At 46.1% G+C, this 24,182-nt stretch overlaps 2 protein-coding genes and 1 pseudogene across 9 annotated transcripts in view; 2 read left to right on the top strand and 1 right to left on the bottom strand.

Annotated features, from left to right (window-relative positions):
* srpx2 (sushi-repeat containing protein X-linked 2) overlaps positions 1 to 23,300 on the bottom strand; it is a 143,402-nt gene extending 120,102 nt beyond the window's left edge. For 4 of the 8 annotated variants that reach the window (XM_072270653.1, XM_072270652.1, XM_072270647.1 and 1 more), the window contains exon 1: positions 141 to 3,174. The gene's annotated coding sequence lies outside the window, so the exon portion shown is untranslated. Of the gene's footprint in view, positions 1 to 140; positions 3,185 to 6,141; positions 6,413 to 22,970 lie in introns of those variants that run through there. The other 4 variants (XM_072270651.1, XM_072270649.1, XM_072270650.1 and 1 more) reach the window with 4 other exon arrangements.
* Positions 2,056 to 22,638, top strand: LOC140204185 (uncharacterized). The gene is made up of 4 exons (XM_072270656.1): positions 2,056 to 2,354; positions 13,880 to 18,527; positions 18,699 to 18,807; positions 19,761 to 22,638. The coding sequence occupies exon 4, from the start codon at positions 19,933 to 19,935 to the stop codon at positions 20,614 to 20,616; it is 684 nt and encodes a 227-aa protein (XP_072126757.1). The 5' UTR covers positions 2,056 to 2,354; positions 13,880 to 18,527; positions 18,699 to 18,807; positions 19,761 to 19,932; the 3' UTR covers positions 20,617 to 22,638.
* LOC140203720 (kelch repeat and BTB domain-containing protein 4 pseudogene) lies at positions 22,629 to 23,806 on the top strand (annotated as a pseudogene).
* The last annotated feature ends 376 nt before the right edge of the window (positions 23,807 to 24,182 follow it).

The raw sequence follows: 24,182 nt of genomic DNA on the forward strand, positions 1-24,182 counted from the left end.
AAAAGGAGAATGCATCATGGTTTCAATCACAATTTAAGTTTAACAATTTCATTCTGATTTCCTATTCTTTATCCAAACACCACCACATAGACAACCATCATAAACCACAATGACAATTCATTATTCCAGCTGTTGCTTACCTGCATTGATTCAGGTTCAGATTCAGATTCTCATTTAGATCTGTTTATCACATGAAGGTCGAGCCAGACAGTGAAATGCGTTGTTTGCGATAACAATCGACACAACCCAAGGATGTGCTGGAGGCAGCCCACAAGTTCCAGCATCAACATAGCATGCCTACAATATTTAGAAGAACACAAACAACAGCAAAACAAGCTCCTTTCTCATACTTCCACACACACACACACACACACACACACACACACACACACACACACACACGACAGGCTGTCTTCAGGCCTGTTACCTCCAGTCATTGCCCCCTGACTCTCAGACCCGTAAGCATTGGATATCGAATTCCCAGTCCCTGGCCCAGACTCGCACTCTCGCAGACTTCCAACCTCCAACGTCCGAAGCCTCCAACCTATGGACATACCGACCCAGAGGCTTTGACCTTCAGGCCTTGACCTCTGGACTCACTAATTTTGGTCTTTGACCTCCAGACTATGCCAACCTCTTGGTAATAACTACAGGACTTGCCAGCTCACATGACTTTGACTTCTAGGACATGATTTCCAGACTCACACTGACCTCCGAACTTAGGACTTTTCAACCTGTAAAGAGCTCACAGGGCCTCATGCCTCCTGCATGGACAAACTTGGGGGTCGCTGGCCTTTGACGGTGAAGCATTCCTGACAGTGAAGCACCCTGAACTTCCGCTCCTGTCACTGACTTTTCCTTTACTGCCCCTGATTTCTAATTCTCCCTCAATGGACTGAAATTTATAATTGACATAGAAATTTTGAGTGATGTATCCACCTAATCTAACAATCGATCAATTAAAGAGAAGCATATTTCTGTATCACTGGTTTTAAAGGTATATAAAACCTCATTGTTAAATCCATATCTAACTTAATTAAATTTTTAATTATACATTTTTGATGTTTTCTTTATCCCAAAATCTCTGCTACTCCAACATAATAGGTTGTCATACATTCAGTCAGGCATATCCTATCGCAAAGTCTTGACACGTATACTAGATTATTTTTATGCTGCAATACATTAAACCATCTTTTGCTAATCATTGTTAAATGCTACATTTAATTATCGTGTTGTGTAACGGGTTAATTTCACAGTTCATTTACAAAAGACCAGCAAATCACTTATTAATTTGGTGACTGTGATGGATTTTCACTGCCCCGAGCCAGTGGTCTTTATTTTTGCTAATCTCACTTTCTAAACACAGCAGCTGCCACTTGTAAGATCACAAACAGATGTAAGTAATCTTTCAACTGTACTGCTTTGTTTAATTTCTGGTCATTAATGGAAATCAGTCTTCAGTTCTTAAAATGTAAATAGAAAGCAGATTTCAGCTCGAAGTTAAAAAGGTATTGTGCACAGAGCAGCTTGGAAGAGACTGTCTGTAGAAAGCCACTGCGCCTGATTTTTTACTGTTTGAGATGCAGAATAAGACGATAGGTTGCTTAATTTGGGTTGTTTCAAACAGACAAGTTGACTATAAATTGTTTAGTTTAAGGAAGCCTGCAGACCAGATCGGTAATATTGTAGGTTTTCTCAAATAAAACAAAGTGAGGCATTTTATGTTTAATGAAATATGTAATACATTTTACTGAACTCCTAAACCTAAATAGAAAAGTGCGCTAAAAATCTTCACGCAAGAACATCATGTCAGACCACTCTGTTAATAAGAAACCCTAACTATCTGTCGATATTTGTGGATTATATACATTTCTCCCAATTACGTTACCCTATACATGTCACGGTCCTGATCGGTTATTCCCTGGGTCCCTTTAAATTTACTTTGTGTCACAATCAGGACTGTTGACTCCTTGTTTTCCTTAATTCATTGCTTCCCCGAGATTCTTGGGCTCTGTAATTAAAGGCACTTGAGTCTCAGCTGAACGAGCAGTATTAAGTGTCGGGCTTACAGCTACTCGGCGCTAGACCGTCACTGGACGTCACCGAAGCAAGTGAAAGCAAGTCACCCTGCCGGAACGAGCCAAGTTACATCGCTGGAGTTACTCAAGTCTTCTCCCCGAAGCGAGTGCCAGTAATTCGCCTCTCCTCGCCGGAGCCAGCCTGATCGAGCCGCTAAGCTACCTCGCCGGAGCGAGTTCATCAGGTTAACCTTCCAGAGTGAGACTAGAGCTGCTGTCTGTAGTTCCTGGGCCACGTCAAGGGCTTGCCACTACTTGGAGCCATTTCGTGTCAGGGTATGAACTGTCTTTCGTTGTGTGGTACCGTCTCTTCTTGTCCTCGTCTCCGCTGAGTAGGTCCAGCCGTTTTGCTGCTACTCTGAGTTAGGAACTGTTTCCTCGTGTCCTCATCTCCACTGAGTAGGTCCAGCCATTTGCCGCTACTTTGAATTGGGGTCTCCTGTCTCTCAGTATTCTGCGTCCTGTGTCTAAGAGAAGAGTCCCAGCTCTACGTCCTGTGTCCAAGGAGGAGCCCTGGCTCAGTGTTCCATGTCCTGTGTCTAAGAAAGGTCCAGGCTTTGATGTTCCTAGTTCCAAGTCCAGGTTTCTGATATTCCAAGTTCCAAGTCCAGAGTTTTGATGTTCCAAGTTCCAAGTCCAGGCTCTGATGTTCCGAGTTCCAAGTCCAGGCTCTGATGTTACGAGTTCCAAGTCTGGGTCCTGAGTTCCAAGTTCCGAGTTCCAAGTCCAGGTCCCAAGTTCCAAGCCCGGGTCCTGAATTCCAAACCCGGGTCCCAAGTCTAGCCATGCTTATTCCCGCTTCTGTTTTGCTCACTCCTTCAGCTCCCTCTGAACAATCCTTGCTTCCTTGCTTTCATAGTAACGATTAATAAACTCTATTTTTGTTAACGCTACAAAAGGTGTTTGTGTCCCGCTTTTGAGTGACCCATGCTCCGCACTTGTGACAATACAGGCTCCCCCGCAGAATTCACTAAAACCAACATTGCGAGCCTGTCTGGTGCTCAGGCGAGCCACCCACCTCGAGTCAGTTGTTCTGCGGGTGGAGGAACTGCAGGTGCCTCTGGCTCGTCCAGAGATGTGTTGAGATGCTCACGGTTAAACGGTGACACCAGCGGCATGGTAGCGAATCTTCCAAATCTTGCTGCACCAGTTTAAGGCAATCTACTGAAACACATTCAGGCTTACTCTTCTTATCTATGATATGAGTCTTATCTCCACATTCCAGAATGTGGAATAAGCCATTATAAGGGAGTCTAAGAGGATGCTGGTGTGCGTCATGGCAGACAAAAACAAACAAGGCAGAATATAGGTCAACAGGAGTGCTGTACGCCACGATGGGAGGTAGGAATGGGTGTAAAAGAATTGAATTTACTGAGGAGAGTGGAATGCTATTGAGAGGCCGACCAGGAGGTCATGGTGTCAGGAATGAAATCAGCTGGCACTCATAACAGCTGCCTGTATTCTAGCTTTGCCACGGATGACTGCCAGTCCTCTTTAGGAGCAGTTCTGAGCTCCAGCAAGACTCATGGGAGACGATCATGCCAACACTCATCTGTCAGGGAAGCCCTCAGAGCAGACTTTAAGGAGCAGTGAAACCGCTCGCATAGGCCATTGGACTGTTGGGTGATACACTGTAGTACGATGTAACAAATGCCATCACAGCCCAGAGGTCTGAAATTAATTCGGGACCGCAGTCAGAAGAAATATCAGATGTGGTGCCAAACCGAGCCACCCAGGTGTTGATGAACGTCCGAGGCATATCTACAGTTGTCTCCAGTGCTAGAGGGCTACCTGGTGGTTAGGTTCACCATGGTAAGAACATGCATGAAACCATGGGAGGTGGGGGAAGAGGACCAACAAAGTCTACATTGACATGGCAAACCTGTTGTGCCTGAACGTGACAGTTAATTTCTGCCCACTGGCACTCCACCCAAGATACAGTCCAATCACACAATCCTTTCTGTGTCACAAGGGGACGCTGGTAGCCGACCCAAATGCAAGACACAGACACTGAAGTACAAGGAACAGGACTTGACTAGAATAGGGACGTGACAGGATACAGACAAGGAGCAGGGACAAGAACGCAGACTTGGGCTAGGACATGGACAAGAAACTGGGAAACCGGGCAAGGAACTATGAACTAGGAGCCTGGGCTTGAACCCCAAGCCAGAGACTGGACAAGAACCCAGAACCTGGGTCTTGCCTTGGGCTCGGGCCCCAGAACCCGGCAAGGACATGACATGACTGCAGGACTGGAGGCTGGTGTCTAGAGGCTTGAGGCTTGGAGACAGGCTTGGGGTCTTGAGGCTTGGAGACAGGTTTGGGGTCTTGAGGCTTGGAGACAGGTTTGGGGTCTTGAGGCTTGGAGACAGGTTTGGGGTCTTGAGGCTTGAGGCTTGGAGACAGGCTTGGGGTCTTGAGGCTTGGGTCTAGGGTACTTCGAGGCTTGGGTATGGACTCCGAGCCAGAGATTGGGCAAGGACCCAGAACCTGGGACTTGACTCAGGCTCAGACTCCAGAACTGGGAAAGGACAAGACGAGGCTACAGGATTGGACATGGCTTGGGTGAGGAACTCCTGGGTAGGGCGAGACGCAAGGACAGGTAAAGGCACATGGACAGGACTCGGAGAGGACTGGACTAGGCACGAACTGGATGAGGGCCTTCAGGAGCATGGAGCCTTGGACTAGAAGAGACGGGAGCACAGAACACAGAGCCGGGACCCGTCCTTGGGAACAGGACGTAGGGCCAGGACTCATACACAGAATGCTGAACATGAAGAGACGGATCCCAACACAAGGTGGCAGCAAACGGCCAGACCCACCTAGCGAAGGCGAGGACACAGAGACAGTTCCCAACACTAGGTAATGGCAAACAGCCAAACCTACATAGCGAAGGCGTGGACACAGAGAGACAATTCCACACAACGAAAAACAGTTCCTTATCTTGACCTAACAAGGCTCCAACCTTTCTCTGGCGGTAAAACTTTAGCAATACAGGCGGGGTATACAGGCAGGGTATCCAGGCTAGGTGAGCAGGCAGAGAGTCAGGTGAGGAGGGAAAAGACAGGGAGGGGAAAAGAACAGTCCAGCAGGGAATCCCTGGTTTGCAGAGGTATTTATGTCTCAGCCCCAAAACGAGAATCATGTGCCTACAACAGGAACTGGGGAAAACCAGAAACACTGGAATAAGGAGCTATGGACTGGAACCGTGAACTGGAATATGGACTTCATGGACCAGACCATGACATTCTGAAGCTGGGCCAAACAAACTTTAGGACAGCCAGTTTCTGTGGGGCATTTCAGCCTGGATGTGAAAGGCCAGGTATGGAGTGGAAAGCAGTCAGTCTCCAGTTTGCAAAAACTAGGGGGCCAAGGATGACCAGTTGTGACATCACACCGAAGAGAAACCCCAGCTTCCCCGAACTTAATGTCAGCCAACTGCAGGCCTGTGACTGCTGCTTGGTAAGCCTGGACCTCTGGGCCAGTAACTGGTCGTCTGCCATGACAGCATGGTCAACCCCTATGTGTACAGCCTCAGTGGCTAGTCGTGAGAGGCAATAGGCCACAACATCGTTTTTCCCCTTGATATGCTGTATCTCAGTTGTGAACTCGGATGTATAACTCAGGTGGCACTGGTGCCGTGCAGACCAAAGGTTGGCCATTGCGTGCATTAGGGGTTTGTGATCAACGAACGCTGTGCAATGGCGACCCTGTAGAAGGAAACAAAAATGAGGGCGCATCCAGATAGAGTTCGACAAGCGCATGGTCAAACGTGCAGTACTTCCTTTCGGGGGTACGGAGCTGATGACTGAAGCAGGCGGACGGCTACCATAGCACCCACAGCATAATCTGAGCCGTCAGTAGTAATGGCTATTGGTGCATAGGGAAGCGGGTACGCCAGTAGAGTTGCTTTAGAAAGAGCTCCTTCGGTATCATCAAATGCCCTGATCTGTCAGCAGACTAGTTAAGCACTCGGTTAAGAGTATTGCCTTTAAGCGCACTATACGACGGGGAATTAGTTCGGCAGCTCGCAGAATGAAGCGGTGTTAGAAATTTACCATACCTAAAAACGCCTGCAGTTTTTCAGTAGTGCAGGGCGATGGGAAATCCATACTAGGGGCTACTTTTGATGTAAGAGATTTCGCGGCTTCTGCGGAGATGCGATGGCCGAGAAAGTCAATGATTGATAACGCAAACTGGCATTTAGCAGAGTTAACAACAGGAATTCTGCAGATGCTGGAAATTCAAGCAACACACATCAAAGTTGCTGGTGAACGCAGCAGGCCAGGCAGCATCTCTAGGAAGAGGTGCAGTCGACGTTTCAGGCTGAGACCCTTCGTCAGGACTAACTGAAGGAAGAGTTAGTAAGAGATTTGAAAGTGGGAGGGGGAGGGGGAGATCCAGAATGATAAGAGAAGACAGGAGGGGGAGGGATGGAGCCAAGAGCTGGACAGTTGATTGGCAAAGGGGATATGAGAGGATCAAGGGACAGGAGGCCCGGGGAGAAAGACAAGGGGGGGGGGAACCAGAGGAGGGGCAAGGGGCATAGTCAGAGGGACAGAGGGAGAAAAAGGAGAGTGAGAGAAAGAATGTGTGTATAAAAATAAATAACGGATGGGGTACGAGGGGGAGGTGGGGCATTAGCGGAAGTTAGAGAAGTCATGGACACCCCGCTCTGGTCTTCTGCCTGCTCTGGATCTCTTTATCGCTAACTGCCGACGGGACATCAACCGTCTCGACTTCACCGCACCTTGCTCCCATTCCAACCTCACTCCTTCGGAATGCTCTGCTCTCCACTCCCTCCGCACTAATCCTAACCTTATTATTAAACCCGCCGATAACGGGGATGCTGTTGTAGTCTGGTGTACTGACCTCTACCTTGCCAAGGCACAGCGACAACTCGCGGATACCTCCTCTTATTTACCCCTCGATCGTGACCCCACTAAGGAGCACCAGGCCATTGTCTCCCACACCATCACCGACTCATCTCCCATCCACTACTACCAACCTTATAGTTCCCACACCTCGCACTTCCCGTTTCTACCTCCTACCCAAGATCCACAAACCTGCCTGTCCTGGCCGACCTATTGTCTCAGCTTGCTCCTGCCCCACCGAACTCGTTTCTGCATACCTCGACACTGTTTTATCCCCCCTTGTTCAATCCCTTCCTACCTATGTTCGTGACACTTCTCACGCTCTTAAACTTTTCAATGATTTTAAGTTCCCTGGCCCCCACCGCTTTATTTTCACCATGGATGTCCAGTCCTTATATACCTCCATCCCCCATCAGGAAAGTCTCAAAGCTCCCCGCTTCTTTTTGGATTCCAGACCTAATCAGTTCCCCTCTACCACCACTCTGCTCCGTCTAGCGGAATTAGTCCTTACTCTTAATAATTTCTCCCTTGGCTCCTCCCACTTCCTCCAAACTAAAGGTGTAGCTATGGGCACCCGTATGGGTCCTAGCTATGCCTGCCTTTTCGTTGGCTTTGTGGAACAATCTATGTTCCGTACCTATTCTGGTATCTGTCCCCCACTTTTCCTTCGCTACATCAACGACTGCATTGGCGCTGCTTCCTGCACGCATGCTGAGCTCGTTGACTTTATTAACTTTGCCTCCAACTTTCACCCTGCCCTCAAGTTTACCTGGTCCATTTCCGACACCTCCCTCCCCTTTCTAGATCTTTCTGTCTCTATCTCTGGAGACAGTTTATCCTCTGATGTCTACTATAAGCCTACTGACTCTCACAGCTATCTGGACTATTCCTCTTCCCACCCTGTCTCTTGCAAAAATGCCATTCCCTTCTCGCAACTCCTCCGTCTCCGCCGCATCTGCTCTCAGAATGAGGCTTTTCATTTCAGGACAAGGGAGATGTCCTCCTTTTTTAAAGAAAGGGGCTTCCCTTCCTCCACCATCAACTCTGCTCTCAAACGCATCTCCCCCATTTCACGCACATCTGCTCTCACTCCATCCTCCCGTCACCCCACTAGGAATAGGGTTCCCCTGGTCCTCACCTACCACCCCACCAGCCTCCAGGTCCAACATATTATTCTTCGTAACTTCCGCCACCTCCAACGAGATCCAACCACTAAGCACATCTTTCCCTTCCCGCCCCCCGCACTTTCCGCAGGGATCGCTCCCTACGCGACTCCTTTGTCCATTCCCCCCGCCCCCATCCCTCCCCACTGATCTCCCTCCTGGCACTTATCCTTGTAAGCGGAACAAGTGCTACACATGCCCTTACACTTCCTCCCTTACCACCATTCAGGGCCCCAGACAGTCCTTCCAGGTGAGGCGACACTTCACCTGTGAGTCGGCTGGGGTGATATACTGCGTCCGGTGCTCCCGATGTGGTCTTTTATATATTGGCGAGACCCGACGTAGACTGGGAGACCGCTTTGCTGAACACCTACGCTCTGTCCGCCAGAGAAAGCAGGATCTCCCAGCGGCCACACATTTTAATTCCACATCCCATTCCCATTCTGACATGTCCATCCACGGCCTCCTCTACTGTAAAGATGAAGCCACACTCAGGTTGGAGTAACAACACCTTATATTCCGTCTGGGTAGCCTCCAACCTGATGGCATGAACATTGACTTCTCTAACTTCCGCTAATGCCCCACCTCCCCCTCGTACCCCATCCGTTATTTATTTTTATACACATATTCTTTCTCACTCTCCTTTTTCTCCCTCTGTCCCTCTGAATATACCTCTTGCCCATCCTCTGGTTCCCCCCCCCCCCTTGTCTTTCTTCCTGGGCCTCCTGTCCCATGATCCTCTCGTATCCCCTTTTGCCTATCACCTGTCCAGCTCTTGGCTCCATCCCTCCCCCTCCTGTCTTCTCCTTTCATTTTGTATCTCCCCCTCCCCCTCCCCCTCCCACTTTCAAATCCCTTACTCACTCTTCCTTCAGTTAGTCCTGACGAAGGGTCTTGGCCTGAAACGTCGACTGTACCTCTTCCTAGAGATGCTGCCTGGCCTGCTGCGTTCACCAGCAACTTTGATGTGTTTAGCAGAGTTAATAACCTACCCGTGATGGCTTAAGCGCTTGAAAAGTGTGCAGAGGTGAGATAGGTGTTCCGATTTGGACACACTGCCGACAAGTATGTCATCCAGGAAAACAAAGAGAAAATCTAATTCTTTTAATACAGAATCCATCAGTCACTGAAAAATCTTTGGCACATTTTGCAGCGCAAACGGCATGTGCAGAAACGCAGAGAGGCCAAATGGGGTTACCACAGCTGTTTTGGGACTGTCCTCCGATTACAAAGGCACGAGATGGTAGTCCCTAACTAGACTGACTTGGAAAATATTAACTTTCCCGGTAGATGTGCCGAAAAGTCTTGGATGTGTGGGACCGGGTGGCCTCGTTACGGCTTCAGTAATCACCACATGGGCGGCAACCACCATCAGGCTTAGGGACCATAGAGGGGGGTGAAGCCCAGGGGCTACTCGACCGGCATACAATGCCGAGTCTTTCCATGCTGGCAAACTCAGCCTTTGTGGCTGCCACTTTTTCTGGGTCTGATCCACGCTCGTGGGCACGGACTGGTGGGCCAGTCGTGGGAAATGTGGTGCTCAACCTCATGTTTTGTGACTGTAATGGAGAATGAGGGCTTGGTAAGGTTTCGAAATTCACCCAGCAGTCGAGTAAACTCACATGCGGTTGTGCATGCACTTGACAGAGTCGTTGTGGGAAACTTACTAGGGGAGCAGGGTAACAACCCAAACTCCTTGACATCCACAAGCCGGCAGTTCTTAAGATCAACTGACAGTTCTTGGGCACACAGGAAATCTGCACCGAGCAGAGGTCTAGCCTCTTTATCTATGCGTAGCATCGCCCACTGAAGCAAAGCGTCACCTGTCATGTCCCTTAAGTCTGGATCTTGCTGCCGCTGGCGGTCGCCTGCGAGGTTTTGTCGCTGTTCGCCTTTTCATCAATAGGCGACGATGGCAGTATGCACACTCGGGCACCCGTGTCACACAGGAAGCATCTCCCTGAACGGGTCTCTGTAATGAACAGTAGGTGACCCTGGCAGCCGGAACCCATGATATTCACAGACCTCTGATGTTCCGATGCTCTGGCAGTGTCAAAGCTGCAAGCGGTTAGCATTTCCTAGTGACCGTACCAAAGAGTGCATGGTAAAAGCACAGACCAGGCATTGTCTGTTTCGCAGCTGTGGGTATCCATATGTTGCTGACTTGGCTTATCGAGGTAGAGAGAAGAGGAGAAATAATGCTCCACTGTCAGGCTGAGTGCTAGACTATCAACCATTTTAGCAAGCTTCCTATTGTCCCTCGCAAGTGCATTAACGAGGACTGTGCGAACTTATACAGGCATTTGCTGCATGAAGAGTTCTTTAGAACATTGAACCTTGAAACCTACAGCACATTACAGGCCCTTCAGCCCACAATGTTGTGCCAACCATGTAATCTGCTCTAGAAACTGCCTAGAATTTCCCTACTGCATAGCCCTCTATTTTTCTAAGCTCCATGTACCTGTCTAAGAGTCTCTTAAAAAACCCTATTGTATCCTCCTCTATCACCTTCACTGGCAGTGCGTTCCATACACCCACCACTCTCTGTGTGAAAAATTTACCCCTGACATTCCCTTTGTACCTACTTCCAAGCACCTTAAACTATGTCCCCTTGTGTTAGCCATTTCAGGGCTGAGAAGAAAACCTCTGGCCATCCACACAATCAATGCCTCTCAGTATCTTATGCACCGCTATCAAGACATGTCTCGTCCTCCATCACTCACAAGAGAAAAGGCCAAGTTCACTCAACCTATTCTCATGAGACATGCTCTCCAATCCAGAAAACATCCTTGTCAATTTATCTGCACTCTCTCTATAGTATCCACGTCCTTCCTGTAGTGAGGTGACCAGAACTGAACACAGTACTCCAAATGGGGTCTTATATAGCTGTAACATTACCTCACAGTTCTTGAACTCAATCCCATGGTTGGTGAATGCCAACACACCATACACCTTGTTAACAACACTGTCAACCTGCACAGCAGCTTTGAGTGTCCTATGGACACAGACCCCAAGATCTCGCTGATCCTCCACACTGCCAAGAGTCTTACCATTAATACTATATTCTGTCTTCAAATTTGACCTACCAAAATGAACCACTTCACACCTAGTTGGGTTGAACTTCATCTGCCACTTCTCAGCCTAGTTCTACATCCGATTGATGTCCCACTGTAACCTCTGACAATCCTCCAGACTATCCACAACACCCTAAAACTTTGTGTCATCGGCAAATTTACTAACCCATCCCTCCACTTCCTCATCCAGGTCATTTATAAAAATCACAAAGAGGAGGGATCCTAGAACAGATCCCTGTGGAATATCACTGGTCACCGACCTCCATACAGAATACGAACCATCTACAACCACCCTTCGCCATATGTGGGCAAGCCAATTCTGGATCCACAAAGCAAGGGCTCCATGGATCCCATGCCTCTTTACTTTCTGAAAGAGCCTTGCATGGGGAACCTTATCAAATGCCTTTCTGAAATCCATATACACTACATCCACTGCTCTACCTTCAACAATGTGTTTTGTTACATCCTCAAAGAATTTAATCAGGCTTGTAAGGCATGACCTGCCCTTGGCAAAACCATGCTGACTATCCCTAATCTGACAATGTCTCTCCAAATGCTCATATATCCTACCTTTCAGGATCTTCTCCAACAACTTGCCCACCACTGAAGTAAGGCAAACTGGTCTATAATTTCCTAGGTTATCTCTACTCTCTTTCTAGACAAGGGAACAACATTTGCAACCCTCCAATCCTCCAGTACTTCTCCCATCCGCATTGATGATGGAAAGATCATCACCAGAGGATCAGCAATCCCCTCCCTCGCTTCCCACAGTAGCCTGGGGTATTTCGTCCCGCCGACTTACCTAACTTATTGCTTTTCAAAAGGTCCAACACATCCTCCTTCTTAATGTCTATATGCTCAAGCATTTCAGTCTGCTGTAAATCATCCCCACAATTGCCAAGGTTCTTTCCCTGGTGAATACGGAAGCAAAGTATTCATCAAGTACCTCTGCTGACTCCTCCAAATCTAAGTGCACGTTTCCACTATTGCACCTGATTGGTCCTATTCTCATACAGCTCATCCTCTTGCTCTTCACATGCATGTAGAATGCCTTGTTTCCTTATTTCTATCCGCCAAGGCCTTCTCATGGCCCTTCTAGCTCTGCTAATTTCATTCTTATGGTCCTTCCTGGCAAACTTGTAATTTTCTGGAACTCTATCAGTACCTGGTTTCCTGAACCTTTCATAGGGTTTTCTTTTCTTCTTAATTAGATTTTCCATATCTTTTGTACACCATGGTTCTTTTACCCTACCATCCTTTTCCTGCCTCTATGGAACATACCTATGAAGAATGCCATGCAAATATTCCCTGAATGTTTGCCACATTTCTGCTGTGCATTTTCCTGAGAACATCTGCTCCCAAGTTCCTGCCTAATAGCATCATATTTTCCCCCACCCCAATTAAATGTATTCCCAAATTGTCTGCTCCTATCCCTCTCCAGCGCTATGGTAAAGGAGATGGAGTTGTGATCACTACCTCGAATATGCTCTCCTACTGAGAGATCTGACACCTGAGCAGGTTCCCTTCCCAATCCCAGATCATTTCAGCCTTTCCTCTAGTTGGCTTACCTACATACCCGTATTGTGTCAGGAAACCTTCCTGAACACACCTAACAAATTATGCTCCATCCAAACCCATTGCTCTAAGGAGACGCCAGTCAATACTAAGAAAGTTAAAATCTCCCATCATAACAACCTTACTATTATTGCACCGTTCCAGAATCTGCCTCCCTATCTTCTCCTCGATGACCCTGTTACAATTGGGGGGGTCTATAAAAACACCCAGTAGAGTTATTGCCCCCTTCCTGTTTCTGACTTCCACCCACACTGACTCAGTAGATAATCTCTTCATGCCTTTTTCCTTTCCTGCAGCCATGATACTACTGCTGATTAGCAATGCCACACCCCCACCTCTTTTGCTTCCCTCCTTGTCCTTTTTGAAACATCTAAAGCCTGGCACACTCAGAAGCCATTCCTGCCCCTGAGACATCCAAGTCTCTGTAATGGCCACAACATCACAGTTCCATGTATTGATCCACGTTCAAAGTTCATCTGTCTTGTTTATGACATTCATTGCATTAAAATAGACACAACTCAAACCATCAGGCTGAGTGCATCTTTGCACTATCATTTGCCTATCCTTCCTCACAAACTCCCTACAAGCTGTCTCTACTTGTGCGCCAACTGCCCCATCCTCTGCCCCTTCACTTCAGTTACCACTCCCCTGCAAATCTAGTTTAAGCTCTCCCCAATACCATTAGCAAATCTCCCCAACAGGATATTGATCCCCCTCGGATTCAAGTGCAACCCGTCCTTTTTGTACAGGTTATATCTGCCCCAGAGGAGGTCCCAATGATCCAAAATTTGAGTCCCTGCCCCCTGCTCCAATTCTTCAGCCATGCATTTATCCACCACCTCATTCTATTCCTATACTCACCGCCACATGGCACAGGCAGCAATCTCGAGATTACTACCCTTGAGGTCCTGCTTCTCAGCTTCCTTCCTAACTCCCTGTCTTCTGCTTTCAGAACCTCCTCCCTTTTTCTACCTATGTCGTTGGTACCAATATATGCCACAACTTCTGCCTGCTCACCCTCCCATTTCGGGATGTTGTGGATGTGTTCAGAAACATCATGAACCATGGCACCTGGGAGACAAACTATCATCCTTGTTTCTTTTTCGTGTCCACAGAATCGCCTAGTTGTCCCCCTAATTTCATTCAGGGAGGAGAAGATGGTGCGATGCAGCGCGCACGGCTGTTCCGAATGAATATCGATATGTGTTAACTAGGGGGCCGTGCACAATCCAGATTTGATGGAGACAGCCGTGAGAAGCACGGAGGAACACCTGGAGTAACTTCTGAAATGCCTGCTTCGCTGCCGCTGCTACTGCGCGATCAAGAATCTCCGGAGGGGAAGGCCCCAAATCCTCGGCTTTGCCTATTGCCTGTTGCCGGGGCCAGGGTTGAAGCACTCGGCAGAGATGGTGCTCGGTGCTCAGTGTCGGAGAGCTGATTGGAGGCTTGGAGTTTTCGGACAGACTTGGAGTCAGAGTGTGGTCGGATGCTTCCAGTATGCTGCATCAGCAAGTTGGCGGCACTGGAGGTTCACTGTCCGCGTGAGATGATGGGACTTTCAAGAGACTTTGAGACCTTTACCATGCCATGGTCTGTTCTTATCAAATTATGGTATTGCTTTGCACTGTTGTAACTATATGTTATAATTATGTGGCTTTTGTTAGTTTTTAAGTCGGTTTGTCATGTGTTTCTGTGATATCATTTTGGAAAAACATTGTACCATTTCTTAATGCATGCATTACTAAATGACAATAAAAGAGGACTGCATGTCCTCATAATCTAATCTAATAATATAACTATAGAGTCCCCTGTTACTGCTGCCATCCTCTTCCATTCCCTACCCTTCTGTGCCACAGGGCCAGACACAGTGCAAGAGGCACGGCCACTGTTGCTTCCCCCAGGTAGATTGTTTCCCCCCAACAGTAGTCAAAATGGAATACTTATTGTTAAGGGGATGGCCACAAGCGTTCTCGATACTACCTGATGCTCTCTCCTCCTTCTCCTGACAGTTCTTTAAAAATAAAACAAGGATGGTGATTTCCCAGGACAGACAGCATGCAGTCCATTAGCTCCAAAGGCCTAGCATTGCGGAAACTGGGTAAGGAGAGCAAGTGTTTAACACACTCAGACTCCGATAGTCCAAAAGCCTGTAACAGTAAGTTTTCAGTGATCAATATTTACTGTGTTCAGGCAGGTGTTCAAGCAGACTCACCAGTCTCGCAGCCATGAAATTGCTGCGACGCTACCGCATAGTAGCACTTGATGTCATCTGCGGAGATTTCTTGTGGGCCTCAGCTTGCACAACCCAAGCGATGGCATTTTTCTCCCAAAACTCAAGCGACACAGTTTCAAAGTGACTGTGTTGGCCAACATGTTCAATAATTCTGGAATTGTCCAATGTAGGTTTTCACAAATAAAATGAAGTGAGGCACCTTATGTTTAATGAAACCCATAACTCATTTTATTGAACTCCAATACCTAAACACAAAAACGTGCTAAAAATCTTTACGTAAGAACTTCATCACATCAGACCACTCTCTTAAAGTGAAACCCCAACTCAATGTCGGTGGTTGTGAATTATGTACACTTCTCTTAATTACGTTACTCTATAATATAGTTTTGTATCTCAAAGAACTGATCTATTAATGATAGGTTTATGTACTCAAGGAAGTTAGCTTTACAGTATTAATTGTGAACAGCGAACGTTAAGTGAGAACAGTGTCTCCAAGATGATTTTAGTATCTGAGGAAATATCACATTTGTGTGAGTTCACCCAAGTGGCAGAGAAGGGGTATAAATGTAGAGAGCATTTCAGGCTTATTAGGATAGGGTAAGGAACATCAAGAAAAATGGAAGAAACACAAGTTGAACTAGAATCCATTCCTCTGGCTTCGGTTTCAGTGGCAAATGCCTTGTCTGTCTGCATTATTGGTGTGATATTTTTACTTTATAGGGATTGTACCAGTGATTTAGAAATTCTTTGTCCTTTGTACTTCATGCATAATATGTTTTAGAAATGGTTTGTAATTTGGAAATGTTTTATAAGATAGAAATCCTCTGGGTTTTAAGTGTGTTTTGAGAATGTTGTTTGGATTTAACCATGTATCACTGAAAATAAATGAACTGTTTTTTAATCTAATTTTTTAGCAGGAAGTATCTTCTCCTCAGTAGGGAGAGGGAACGCACCGCTCGAATAATGGATATTGGCAGCTAAACTTGCCATGGAGAATAAACAGGGAAGTGAATTTGTCTTTGAAAATGGGGTAGTTACAGTATAATCTCAGTTCAGTGTAAATACTCATGGCTATTTATATCCAACAGGGCTTAAGGTCTTCATCTGAGTTTACAACTTCCCAGTTAGCAAACCAAATGCCATCAAAGTTGGCTTCCTACCAAAGGTATTATTTTAGAAAGAATTATTATTTAGCAGTAGTCCAACTCAGAGAGCTCTCAACAAGTGCTACAGCACCCCACTTAGAATTATATAATGATTGATATCCTGGTTTCCAGCTGTAGCACAGACAAATGCTGGTCTATACTACGAATCTATTAATATCAGAAATATGAGATAATACCTTGACTGCTCCTCACATTGAACATAATCAATATTTTATTCTTCAAATCAGAGACTCGAATGTTGAAGGGATAGAACATAGAGTTGGATGTAGATTAGACAAACCAAACCCTGCTGTATGACCTGCAGGACTCAAGCCATCACAATTTATATCAGATCCCAACAATGGAGCAATAATTCATGCCAGGAGACAACAAATTGGCCTCTTTTTAGAGAGAAACCAAGTACTGGAGGGGACACATGTTTATGTGATAGAACCTGGTGACCCATATTGTAATCCTGACACATGGGAGAAATCACATGACATAGCACACACCAGTAAACCCTAGAGGTACTAATGAAGCTTGGAGAACAGATGCTTGGAAACATGGACTAGAATTACTACAGAAGGTGGACTATACTCAGTAAAAGAAAATGACAAGGATTGGTTCCTGTACAGGGAGCCGCAGCAGCTTCCCCAATACAAACGTTCCATCAAGCTTTTGGACATTCGACTACTCAGGAGTTTGCAGGCAGTATGTGCTTTATCTCCAGTTGATGCTGAGGAAATTCTGAAGTGGCTATCTGAGAATGCTGAGAGCTTACGAGCCTGTCATACTCTTCACATATTTAGCAATTCTAATTAATGTTATTTTGCATAGCCTTGGCATGATACATGTGCATTTATAAACGAATTCATGGTGGAGACATTCACAGAGGATTTAGTGCTATATTGAGTAAGATAATTGAAAGCAGGCCATTATAACAGTTTATAAGATCAGAGAACAAATGGCAAGGGCAGACTGGGACCCAGTTCATTCTATAGCTGAAAACCTCTGCACCATGTGTGGAATAGCCCTTAAACAGCACCCGATAAATGAATGATTTCAGGTTGTTGAAGAGATCTCCCCCTCCCCCCACCCCCCAAAGTTGTAACAGGATTACTGCTCGTTGCCACACAAAGGCAATGAAGTGCCAGCACAGGATCATTCCCATTTCCCTTTAAAAGGGATGTTGGGTCAGTAACAAATTAATCAAACTAACTTTATTCCTCAGGTCGATCACATTCACAACATTGTCCTACACCAGACCCTCAGCAGGAAAGATGTAATCAACTAACCACACAAATTTTCTGGAGACTGCGTGCCTTGGCAAGAGATATTCACTCAGAAACTAGATGGCTAGACACTAGGTACAGGACATGCTGAAGGCAGTCTTAGACTAAGATACTCTATATGAACAGACAAAACATTCAGAGGGCCCATCCATATTACGGAGAAGAGTATGAAACTAAGCACACACCATGAGACCCATCTCATCCCTTATCCTTTATCCTCTATATATTCAGGGACAGAGCCCTTCGCAAATGTCTACTCCCTTCCCTGCAGCTCAGAGAAAACAAAATGCAAAGAAGTGGAATGCTAACATTAATGTAATAGGAACTGCCCAGAAGAATTTCAGGAACAACTGTACTCAGAATGTTCCATCTGACAAATAGGATACAGTCATTCTTAGTTTCGCCTTTCCATATGCCAAAGCTCGTATTTTTGGCAAGATTTGACCCTGCCATTTTGATTGAGTAAGAATTATGACAGCAAATGGTGCAAGGATTGACTCACAATGAGGTATAAATCTTACATAGATCTGTCAAATGGCTTCTGGTCACATCCACTTCTTGAAAGTCACAGAGGCTATGCAGGTAATATTAAAAGATCTCAACTTTTTTTCTGGGCATGACAACTACCAATTAGGGACATGGTTTAACCCCCGAATTTAAACAAAAAGTCGCTCGAGTATGATATCCAAAGGCCATAAAAGGCCTTACAATCAACTCTAGACATACTGAATTATGCTAGAGTTTTCATATCTGATTACGCCCAATTGTTAAAGCCATTATACAACAGATGTACACAGTAAAAACACATATAGCTAGGGTGCCAAAGAGTTTTGCACAGTACTGTATAATGAGGTAGCTTGGGATCACCAACATTTCTTACCCTGAATTTATGTGCTACTGTTAAGCAGTCTGTGTCTTACACATATGTGCTTAACCATAAAAATTATCACAGACTATTAATATCATGAAAATATAATATTCAGGGTAACAAAAGCAGCGCAGCAGCATCGGGAGAATACTTGAATCAACTGTTGAACAACGGACAACGGCAGACTTTCAGTCACCACCTACAATGCTGTGTTTTGATTAAAAGGTTATAGTATTTGTATTTGTATTTTACTTTTTTCTACATTTTATGCAAGGTATAAAAACAATCAGAGTGTTGCCCTTAAGGCATTAATTTAACTTTATTAAATTTCTGCTTTAAATAATTTGTTTGTAACTATTTTCTAGTTAAAGTTAAAGATTAATAACTATGTTACAGTTTAACAAAGGTAAAATTCGTTGTCTATGGTGTATTGCGGCAAGTGATGATGTCACCTCCAGTTTCGCTGCATCTTGTGGGGAACTTCTGGTTCGGAGAAAGAGAAAAGGTGGGGTCCTGTGCGTGCGGCACGAACGTGAAAAGCTCCATTTCTACCCTCAAAAAATCATTATAGAAGCAACGCTGTAAGTTCATATGACAGTAGCAGACATCCCATCCTGCAAAAACTGATTTCAGGGAGGTCGCACCATCAATTTGCGGGAGACTCCCGGAAGTTCCGGGAGAGGTGGGATGTCTGCAATAGAGTAGCTCGTTAGCAGCTAGCCAGCCAGTTTAAATAACATTAGCTATGCTAATGAACAAATGACACCTGTTAAACTCACCTCAACATATCTTTTACAGTCTTAACCCACCATGGGCAATAGAAAGGTCACTGTTGCAAACAGTGCAGCGAGAACACTGTCATTATTTTTGACCCCTATTAGGCAGGGGTAACTTTAGTGTAGTCTGGGGTGACGTACGTTTTATATTTTCTTTTTTTTCTGGAACACTCTGCCACGGCGCGCGCTCTCTCTCTCTCTCTCTCTCTCTCTCTCTCTCTCTCTCTCTCTCTCTCTCTCTCTCTCTCTCGCGGCCGTTCTCGCTTGCTTTCTCTCTTGCTCTCTTGCTTGCTTGCTCTCACGCTCTCTCTCACTCTCGCTTGCTTTCTCTCGCTCGCTAGCTCTCAAAAAAATTGATTTCCGTGATATTGTATATAATTTGCAGGCATCAGGGAGCCACTATTCGTATGCAGGAGACTCCCGGAACTTCCGGGAGAGATGGGATGTCTGCAGTAGACATGTTGAAGTAAAAATATTAACACGGATTCTGTTAAAGGAAGCGGCGGTTGGAGCAGTGCGCGCGGCGGCTTTTCAATTTCAAACACGGGGTCGGCTCGAGCCCGACAGCGGTTTGACGCGACCCCTTCCCTCCCCTGGGCGGCTGAAGACACTCGCTAAAAGAGCGCGCGTGGTCTCAACAATGAAACAAACACTGTATATGTTTGTATTTTTTTATCAACAGTTTTCACCATACGATGTTAATGTGGAAGAGTGAGCAGTAAACCGTTAGCCTTACTACGACTCTGTCTTCATTGGCTCCAGTTTAACTTGGTGTTTAGTCAGAGATTCAACACACTGCACAAGAACACTACAGTGAAAAGTCATAATCATCAGATGTTTCGACAAGTGGTACGATGGCTTCGCGATCAAGCACCAAGTCGTTTGCATCCAGCGCCAAGAGCAGTAGGACGTTGGCAAGTGTGGCTGCCCTCGCAAGAGCTAAAGCAGAAGCCGCCAAGGTGCGAGCATCATACGCTAACCAAGAGGCTAAACTGAAAATTGAAAAGGCTGCCAGAGGAGCGGAAAGTATCACAAGAGACACACAAAACCAGTTAGAAAAGGCAACGATAGATACAGAGTTAGAAGTGCTGACGCTACAACGAGAAGCTGATGCAGCCGTGGTGGAAGCGCAAGTGCTGGAAAATGCTGAAGAAATGCACATTCTAGATGAAACAGGAAAATCTATATCAGAAAGGGCCAAATTGGAGTGCACCAGCGAATATGTCCAATCTCAAATTGACCTGCAGATTCATTCTCCCTCTCCATACTTGCCTGCTGGCATCCCATCTCATGTGAAATCACAGGGAAGCTTCATTGCATCGCGTCCACCTGGGGAAGACAACTCACAATTGCAACCTTTCAACAAGCTCAAGTATGAAAAGGCTGACTACGAATACTTCCCGACACCAAACTTACCAGATCCCACGAGAGCAGAGACAAAGGCTGAAGTCAGAACATCAAATCCCAGTCATACGTCCCCCAACATATTCCCCCAGCTAGCACGCCACCTGCAGCAGAACCCTTGGCACAGTATTTAGTGCGACGAGACCTCGTCAATTCGGGACTGTACCAGTTTGACGATAAGCCTGAAAATTGCCGTGCATGGTACTCCTCATTCACCAGCGCAGCCGGCGGAGTCCAGCTCACAGCAACCCAAGAGTTGGACCTTATGACTAAATGGCTGGGAAAGGAATCAAGTGAACAGGTGAAATGCATACGCTCAGTGCACGTCAGCAACCCCAAGCTAGCCTTACACAAAGCATGGGAGAGACTTCGGGACTGCTGTGCGGCCCCTGAAATTATTGAGAGGGTGCTATTTCAACGGTTGGACAATTTTCCTAGGGTGTCAGCCAAGGACCGCACTAAATTACGAGAACTCGGAGATTTACTCATGGAGATTGAAGGTGCTAAAGAAGACGGCTATTTAACTGGCCTGTCATATCTGGATATTTCACACAGAACTGGACCAATTGTGGACAAACTTCCATTTGGGCTGCAGGAAAGGTATGTGTCTATTGGCTCAGGGTACAAGGAAGATAACGGTGGTCGATTCTCTCCCTTTGAGTATTTTAGTAGGTTTGTGTGCAATGAGGCGAAGAAGCGAAATGACCCTAGCTTCATGAAGCAAGGTAGCACCACAACTCACACCAAGCCAGTCAAATCCATTTTGAACAATTTTAACATCAATAAACTCATTTTAGTGCATAAAACCGAAGCCTCCGCAACCAACGATGACCCTAGCAAGAATTGTCCATTGCACAACAAACCCCACCCCTTCAAAAATGTAGAATGTTTAGAAACAAACCCTTTAACGAAATAAAGGCCCTTCTCAAGGAAAAAAGAATATGTTTTAAGTGCTGTTCCTCTACCTCCCACCTCACTAAGGAGTGTACGTTCCCCATAAAGTGCTCGGAATGCAACAGCACTAATCACGATGGGGCTATGCATCCCAGCCTGTCACCGCAAACTGCCAAGGCTCCTCCACTCCCACAAGAGGACAGCATGGAGGAAGAGGATCATTTTGATACAACTATTGTCAGCTTGAGCTGCACAGAAGTTTGCAGTCCAGGTCAGTCAAGCCGTTCGTACTCAAAGATCTGCCTCACTAAGGTATACCCTAAGGGAGCCAAAGACAAGGCCATCAAAGCGTACATAACTCTGGACAACCAGAGCAACTGCTCACTAGTCAGACCAGAGTCCTTCAAATTGTTCAGCGTAGAGAGTAATCCATTCCCATACTACCCTAGAAGTTGCTCTGGCATCGCAGAAACATATGGCAGGAAGGCAGAATGCTTCCAGCTCGAGTCGCTGGATGGCAAAATTATCGTCTGTCTCCCTCCACTCTTAGAGTGCAATGAGATCTTGAATAACCGATCCGAGATTCCGACGCCAAGCGCAGTGTTACACCAGCCCCATCTCCACCACATTGCCAAGCACATCCCAGAACTGGATCCGGAAGCAGAAATACTCCTGCTACTTGGAAGAGATGTTCTTAGGGTGCACAAAGTCAGGCAGCAGGTCAATGGACCACACGACGCCCCCTTCGCCCAGCGTCCGGATCTGGGCTGGGTGGTGATAGGAGAGGTGTGCCCTGGCAACAAACACAAACCGACAGTTAACACGCTCAAGACTAACGTGCTAGAGAGTGGCCACCATTCAATTTCTCAGCCCTCCACAAGCGTTATGTCTATCAAGAAAGCACAACAAAAGCACAAGCTGAGTAAAAGCTAAAGTAACTGAGAAGATACTGAAGCAGTCAGTCTTCGCCCAAACTGAGCACAACAATAAACTTGCTCCACCTTCTTAAAAATAATGGACACAAAGGTCTTTAGAGATGAAGCAAACAGTTGAGTCACCCCACTATCATTCAGAGAACCACGCCAGCACTTGCCAAACAACAAAGAGCAGGCAGTCATAGAGGCCTTCCCACCCGATGACTGTGCTCCAGCCATCAAGAACCTAAATCTAGGTGGAGAAACTATACCCACACAAAGGAGTTTGGTTCACCTTTGGGAGATCATGACCAACATATTCATGTTCTCCATGCTGATCACCAAAAAACCATTCACCCGCTCTCTCCACTGTCAACAGTGTTTTCGATCCCCTGGGTCTGCTGGCGCTGGTTACGATCCAAGGAAGAGCCCTCCTCAGAGAACTTACCTCCGAGCTCTCCGACTGGGACACTCCGCTACCAGAAGACAAGCTAAGCAGATGGGAAGCTTGGAGAGATTCACTTCAAGACCTAAGACAGCTTCCTGTCCCACATGGTTTTCCCCGCTCTCAGAAACCAGCCAAAGCAATAGAAACCTGGATTGGTCATGAAGAATGAGCACAATACGTTGAGAACCTGGTATCCAGTTTAAAGGAAATTGGTGAAATTGTCCATATTTACCTGATTGGAAAAGAAGACACTCGGACACACTCACTGGCTGTTTCTTTGCACTGTGATGTTGATGCTATCAGTGTCAGTGGGCAAAATCGATTGCGCCAGCAGATTACTGTTGCATGCAAGCATGGAAGTGACCTGCATGTGGTAGGTGGCCCCATCCCACGACAGATGTGGAAGTAGAACATGGAGACAATGGACTGGGAACACTGCGCATCACCACCAAGAGTTCATCTTCAGCACACGCTTGTATCCGTCCCAAGTGAAGATGCCATTTATTCACTGGGTGGGAAAACCCTTCAGGATACACCTTCTAGTGCTGTCATTATTATGCGGTCTGTGATAATGTGTGGGTTGAAACTAATCAGCTGGAGACTGCAGTGTCTTGTGCTGCTGGTGTTAACCTTAATGGAACTACAGAATCTATCTACTGGGTGGGGAACAGAATGGCCTGGACTTCTTTACCAAACCATCTTGTCTCATTTAGTGTTTTGACACGCGTTCCAGGACATGCCAGTTAAAGTCATACCTCCTCCCTTTTTACAGGCCGTATGCATGTTACTAGTCACAAGGACCTGATTTTTATAGTAGCTGAGGGAGATTCGTTGGTATGTTACAATCCACTGCTTGACAGCTTCACCAGACTGCGCTTCCCAGAGGTTTGGAGTCGTGTGCCCTCCCTGTGGAAGATTGCCAGCTGCAACGAGTGTATTTATGTTTTTAGAGATAAGTGTAAAAAGGGTGATCCCAAAACATTAAAACTGAACCCAGCCACATCTGTAGCATCAGTGATAAGTGGAATTGAGATATTGCTGACAAATTGGCAACTTGTTTTGGCGTGATTCCAACCAAGTACAGTAAACTGCAGTTTTTAGGATTTAATTTGTTGAGTGCACAGTTATTTTTTTTTAACTTCTGCAGATGACAACAAAATTTCAGTACTATGTTTGTTTTCTAAGACATTAATTGACCTAAACAATGTCAAACCATTGTCATGTTCTATTCCAGACCGAGACCAGTTGCAGATGTCGTCCTACTTCTAGCGAAAGACTGATTTAGAGACTAAAGTTCTATACCAAGTTCATAGTGACCTCACAAGGGTCAGGCGGGGAGTGTGTTGCCCTCAAGGGATTAATTTAACTTTATTAAATTTCCGCTTTAAATAATTTGTTTGTAACTATTTTCTAGTTAAAGTTAAAGGTTGATAACTACGTTACA

Source organism: Mobula birostris, chromosome 10, assembly GCF_030028105.1.
Source record: "Mobula birostris isolate sMobBir1 chromosome 10, sMobBir1.hap1, whole genome shotgun sequence".
Taxonomy (NCBI): Eukaryota; Metazoa; Chordata; class Chondrichthyes; order Myliobatiformes; family Myliobatidae; genus Mobula; species Mobula birostris.

Excerpts from the sequence above, each read along its gene's own strand:
- LOC140204185 (XM_072270656.1), top strand. The coding sequence starts at position 19,933 with ATGGCTTCGCGATCAAGCACCAAGTCGTTTGCATCCAGCGCCAAGAGC.